This window comes from Microcebus murinus, chromosome 10 (assembly GCF_040939455.1).
Source record: "Microcebus murinus isolate Inina chromosome 10, M.murinus_Inina_mat1.0, whole genome shotgun sequence".
Taxonomy (NCBI): domain Eukaryota; kingdom Metazoa; phylum Chordata; class Mammalia; order Primates; family Cheirogaleidae; genus Microcebus; species Microcebus murinus.
Genome location: NC_134113.1, coordinates 4961513 through 4967952, shown reverse-complemented (window position 1 = coordinate 4967952; position 6440 = coordinate 4961513). Strand labels below are relative to the sequence as shown.

General features: G+C 57.3%; 1 protein-coding gene across 1 annotated transcript; it reads right to left on the bottom strand.

The window, feature by feature from the left end:
• Positions 1-308: 308 nt before the first annotated feature.
• Positions 309-5788, bottom strand: RTL6 (retrotransposon Gag like 6). Its single transcript, XM_012757573.2, has 2 exons — positions 5582-5788; positions 309-5417 (listed from the first exon to the last, which is right to left on the bottom strand). The coding sequence occupies exon 2, from the start codon at positions 5168-5170 to the stop codon at positions 4451-4453; it is 720 nt and encodes a 239-aa protein (XP_012613027.2). The 5' UTR covers positions 5171-5417; positions 5582-5788; the 3' UTR covers positions 309-4450.
• Positions 5789-6440: the final 652 nt, after the last annotated feature.

Genomic DNA, 6440 nt, shown 5'->3' with positions numbered 1-6440 from the left:
ACAGATCCCAAGGCCGGCAGATCGGTTCCTGCGACTAATGCAACAAGCGTGCACTGAGTGCCTGCTATGCGCCAGGCACCGTCAGAGGTGCCAGCAAGACAGCTGTGAACACAACAGAGGAAACATACCTGCCTGGCCTGTAACTTGTGTCATAGCCTAGCGGACACAGAGCTAAGTGCGGAATGGACTGACTACATACAGTATGTCAAAATTCTGGTAGGTTACAACACACACACACACACACACACACACGCACGCACGCACAAAGCAAAACCCTGGACACATGTGCAGTAAATATGACACACACACCAGGTTAATATCTTTAATATAGAATGAGCTCATACAAATTTATCAGACCCCAGTCAATAGAGCAAAGGACAGTGACAATCCATGGAAGAGGAAATGCAACTGCTTAACATGAAAAGATGTTCAATTGTGCTAGAAATCAAAGAAATGCAAACTGAAACACAATCTACTTTTTTGTGATCAAACCAGCAAATATTTACCCAAATGCTAATACCCAATACTGCAAGCTGGACGCACTTATCCTTGCTGGTGGCGGTATAAGTGGATACAAACATTTCTGGAAACCATTTTGTCAATACGTAATAAAAGCTTCAAAAGTTTTCATATTCTTTAATTCAATGATCCCACCTCTGGCAGTCTATCTGAAGGAAAACACCCGACACTGGGAAATAGCCTTATGCACGAAGATGCTCATCGATTTACAACAGAGAAGCCTTAGTAACAGCGTTAGTGACCAGCGGTCCGCACTGCCGCGCCTCCTGGTAGGACAGCACAGCCACCGGCCACGCCAGTCAGGTCAGTACCCGTGCGGGGGAGATGGCCGTGACATGTTCAGTGCAAACAACCACACGAAACTGTCTCATCACAGAAGTTAGTATCACAATTATGCTAAAACAAAATGCAAAGAAACTATGGTTGGGCAGAAAATGCCTGAAAGGCAAGACATCAAAACGTTAAGTTTTACTTTTTTCTTTCCTCTACTTGATTTTCCAAAATTTCTGTGACGTGTAGGTTTACATGGATAACGAGAAGGCCTGGTAGGTGTCACTGCTTGTGTGCAGAAGGGCGTCAACTACATGGAGTGAGGAGCTGGGGTCCCCCCTCCTCCTCTACCTAACCTGTGCCCGGCCGGCTGCCACCACACCCAACCATCTGGCCCCAAGAGAGAATGACACCAATGCCAGTCCCATGTGCACTCCCGGGGGACTGGGGAAGGCCCTGCACCCCGATCTTCCCCCCTGCACTGGGGAGCTCCCCCTGCTGGCTCAGCAGCCACTCTCGCCTCCTTCCCAGGAGCCCCTAAACCACCACTTCCCAAGCAGAGAACTCAGCCTCACAGCTCTGGTTCTAAGACAAACGAGCACCCACAAAGACCTCTTCCCTCCTCCCACCCAAAGCTCTACGCCCAGCGGGTGGCTGCAAACCTGTCTTAACAACTGGAGCCTGTTGTCACTAAGGCCCTGCCATACCCTTAGGGTTTTGTTCTCTACTCCGCCATTACTCACTCATCACATACATACCTGAGGCCAGTGAAACGGGGTCTTTGCTGTTTCCTAGAAGTCACCATTATGCTTTAGGACATTAAGATAATCTCAAGGTCACCTATACTAGGCAGAGCAGTCGCTCCATAATAAATCCCATCTCCAATTATGCCCTGATATGCAATGAAGCCTACTTACCAGACAGGGTGTCATGTAGACCAGAGAGCAGTCACAAGAGTCCAAATAATGTCAACACCATGGAAAACATAGAAAACTTTCCGTCACATGCACTGTTTAACACTACTGCCTGTCTCTTTTATAAATCAAAACTTTTTCTCTTAAAATTTAGAGAAATTATAACCCCAAAATATGTACAAAGCATCTCCTTTCCCCCACGTTCTTCTCCAGCCTGTTCCCCTTGTCACTTAGGTCTCCCTTGGGGTTGCACGGGGCTGGGTCTCACCCTCCTTAGCTGGGGACTGAAGTGTCTCCCACTAAGCTCTCCAACGTAGGTTCCTCCGAGTCCCATGTGGAGAGCAAGCCCTGACCCTCTCTCATCTGCTCCAGGTTCCAAAGCTGTGAGGAGCTATCAAGAAGGTCATAAATGCACAACAGCACTGTCCCAAGCCCACAAACGTAAGCACCAAGAGACAAGACACAATCAAATCTCCGAGCCAAACGAAGCCAGAGCAGCTGCTCAGACTGGGCACGACAACCCATACGCAAAGGGCCCAGTCACGGGTGTGGACGGGGGCTGTGGCCAGCCTGTCCTCCGCGGCTCCGTTCAGCGTGTGCAGCAGCACAACTCGAAAACACAGTGCCCGGTGCAAACACAGTGGCACTTTCAAAATGCCACATGGGTAGACCCAGCACGGTGGCAGAGTTCCTGCCCTGCCTCCCCGCTGCGAGTCCACCCTGGCTTGGCTGGGCCACAGGGAGACCTTCCAGGTGCCTTTTCCCCAGGTGCCACTGTGCCCCTTCACTCGGGGCACCTCCACCTGGCAAGTACTATTCTCCCCAACGCAGCTGCTGGAGATGGAATTCTGAGAACTGAGCAGAGAGAGAAAGTTATCTGTGCACCTGCCACCAGCAGTCGCACTCCAGAAATGGTGGCCCCACTGGGTCTTCATGCTTAATGAGCACCATGGTCCCACCTGGTCAGCCTCGGCTGGAGTCCAGGGGAACCTGAAGCCTGTATTCAGGCAGTTGTTTAGCAGGGCAATTGGGCTAACGGAGTTTACGATGCGTGGGTGGCAGTGCCCTGTGAACCCCAGCGACCACTGACTGTCCTTGACCTCGCAAGGCAGTGGTGCCTCAGTATCACAGTCACTTTTCCCAGCATGATCAGAACTCTCAGGAAGAAAGGAGGGGTCCCAGGACCCAACCCCTGGGGTCCCAAGGCATATACATATCTTTGGGGGGTGGAGACTGCTCTTCTGCAGTCAAGCCAGGGCCCTTCAGACAGGGGCAGATGAGCCAGGGTAAGATTCCCTGCCTCCCCCACGGTCCGTCTGGCATTGAAATACAGCAGGGGCATCACAATCCAAAGGGCTTGGCCAAGCTCAGTTAGAAAGTGACTTCTTGGTTATCCCCCTGTGAGGAAGCAAAAGGTCCCTCAGAACAGGGACAAGAGTGCCAGTTCTGCACTGCCACCACACTGGGACCATGGCAGTCTGCAGCTCTTTGTCTTTACAAATGCCACTGAGACCCTGGCTGGAGTTCCCAGAGGCAGACACCCCTCTTCCTTAAGTGCTTAAGGATGTTTCCCAGAGGAGTTGGGCCTCCAGGAGTGAGAGGGAGTCAGTTCTCTTAGACAAAGGCTGGACATCTGATCACCCAGGAATGGGGAGGGCATGCTACATGGCGTCTTTGGAGACCTAGAGATGGTGTGAGCAGTGGAAGGGGCTGCAGTGAAGGCCACATGGCACCTGAATGGAGAAGGAAACAGGTCTCAAACTAGGCAAGGCCCAACACCAAGTGACAGGGGGCAGAGGAGGGGGCGACTGAACACCAGCAGCTGCAGTGCTGCCCACTGGAAATGCCAGGCAGCAAACTGAGTCACTGGTGTCCACCCCAGTCTGCTGTGGCCCTCAGGTGTGGACGTGCATGGATCAGCTACCCATGGCTGCCTGATGGAATTGCCCAGTGGTCCAAGTCCACAATAACCTTATTAAGCAGGCAAATTCCAGATTCCCAAAATTCCTGGTGCTACCAGAACACTGGCAGCTAAAGCCAGGCACTACGGGAGGGGCATCCTCTGGGAGACTCTCCCTTTAGCTGCAATATCAGTCCTTCCTAGTGGCAGCAATGGGGCACGTACAGAGTGAAGCCTGCCCCCCAGAAATGCTAGAACTGCACTCCTAGCAGTGACCACTTGGCCACTGACAGCAGGGATGAGACCCCTGCCTGATACACTGGGCCCTGGCAGGGCTGGTCATCACCTGTGGATGGGGAGCCAGACCCCCCTCTCCAAGTGCACCCATCAAGCCACCAGCCTGGCCAAAGTGGCTTCTCTCTGTCCAGAGCTCATCAGCGAGAACAGGGCGACCAGGTGGGAAGCTGTCCTGGGAGCCTGCAGAGGGCAGAGTATGAGTGTCCAGGAATCGAGTCAGGCTGGGAGGGGCCGGTCAGCGAGCGCGGGGCCGTGTGCCCGATTAGCAGAGCTGCAGTCATTGGAATAGCCGGGGTGCAAGCGGGGGGGAGGGAAGCAAGCAACGAGTTGCAGGTACAGAGCTGGTGCACAGTAACAGGAAGCACAGCGAGGTGGGTGACCAGGCCACCCAGAGGGATGGAAGGAAGTTCTCCTTGTGGAACAGGTCTGGAGAGGCAGGAGGGGACGTCTTCAAACAGGGGCGATGCTGCTGTATGGACATTTCTTCTAAGCGGCAGAGAGCTTATGCTACCTGGGTGGCTGCAGATGCTACCAAGGTGGTGGCGGATTCTCAAAGGTTCCGTGCTCGGGTGGGCAGGGCCGGCGCCGGACTCGACCCGTTGGAAGCTGGATGCACCGGGCAGGGCCCCGTGCCCGCGGCGGCCAGCTGGCGGCAGAGCGTCTGCCTTTCCCGCACAGCCCTGTTGGAGGCCGAGGTCTTCCTGATCTGGGCGCGCCGCGCATGGCGGAGCGGAGACTTGTAGGTTCTCCGCAACTCTGCCAGGAAGCCCTGATAGTTGTTTCGCAAGGGGCTGTCGGGCTGCATGTGGGGAATAGCCCACTTCTCCGCCTCCCCCGTCAGGCGGGACACAAGGAAGGCCACTCGCTCGGCCTCGCCCGGGAAGCGGGAGGCCTGGAAGATCATGAACCTGTCCATCTGCATCAGGAAGCCCGCCAGCTGGCCCGGGTCTCCGGAGAAGGGCTCGGGCAGAGAGGTCGGCGGCGTGGTCATGGGCCGGGTCCCGTTAGAGGCGATGGCAGAGATGGGCGGGGTGATCTGCAGCGCGCCCGGGATCCGCGCCCTGGTGCGAAGCAGGGTCAGCTCGGCCATCACGCTCTCCAGCATGTTGGTGAGGTTGGCCTTCTCCGCGCGCAGGGTGGAGGCCTCCCGCCTCAGCGCAGAGTTGGTGAGGCGCAGGGAGGTCAGGGTGTCGATCACGTCGTCCATCTGGGCGCTGGAGGCGGCAGCCGAGGCCGGGCTCTCGGCTTTGGCCGTCTGCGGCTGGACCATGCTGGCCAGGGCCGGCGCGGGCCGGCGGGCGAAGGTGCGGGTGCGGAGTCGGGACCTGGAGGGCGGAGGCGGAGCCGGGCCCCGCGGAGGTCCGGGCCGCAGGGCGACCGGGGCCAGGCGGCCGAGCAGGCGGGCGGGGCCTACACAGGGCCCGGCGGGCGGCCGGGGGATGGCGGCCGAGGATCGCGGCTCCTCTCTGCAGGCCCGCAGGCCGCGGCGCCGGCCGGATCTGCGCTCGTCGCGGGGCCTGAGGATTGAGAAAACGTGTTGTTAAGGCTCCGGCCTCCGGCGGGGCGCGGGCGGGAGCGGGGAGGCGGCGCGGCCTGCACAAAGCGCCCCCACCGCGCCCTCGGGGGAGAGCAGAGCGGGCCCCCGCGCGGCTGCGGCCCCGGGGGCGGGCGGGGCGCCTACCTGGGTCCCCGCGCTTCCTCCCGGCTCCGTCTGCCGCGCCGGCCGCCACCAAGATGGCCCGCTCGGCGGACGCGGCCCGGCCGATGAGTCACCCGCGGCCTCCGACAACTGCTTCCCGGTCAGCTCGGCCGGGCGGCGGCTGAGGGCTCGGCAGGTGCAAGGCCCGAGCCGGGCGGGGCCAGGGTCGCGGCGGAGGGCGGGTCACGCCGTGGCCTTTGTGCGGGCGGGGCCGGCGCGGTGGCGGCGGCGGCGGCGGCGGCGGCGGCTGCGGGCGGGCCTAGCTCGGGCCCCGCTGGTTGCCATGGAGACCGCCCGCTCCGGAGGGCGCCGCGGCGGCCTAGGCCCCGCCCCGGAAGTGGCGGGCATAGTTCCGCCCCCCGGTCTGCGGCGCGTGCTTCCTCGCAGCCAATCGGCGACGACCGTGGTTGCTGTTACTTTATTATCAGCAACCTGGACTTCTCTGTGCGTTTCTTCCCAAGGCTGCTGGCTAGGCTGCTGGCTAGGCTGTTTTTGTAGATGTCGTAATTAGTTTTCTGATAAAGTTTACTTTTCTTCTCGTTGTAACTTGAATATAAGTTTAATGTAATCTGTATTCATTGTAGCAAGTCTTAAGTCAGAGAAGTCAAAAAATCCTGCTTTATATCACAGTCCCCACCTAGAAAGGGCAAATGCTGGTATTTCTGAAGTTCCATCCAGTCCTTTTTCTGATAGTCTATTACAAAATATTAATTTTGGGGCCATATGAACTATTTTGTAACCTCAGTAGCACATTGAATTTTGAGTATTTTCCTGTTAAAGATAGTTCAAAAGCATGATTTTCAGTTATTGCCTAGTGTCCTTCTGAAATGGTGTACCACAG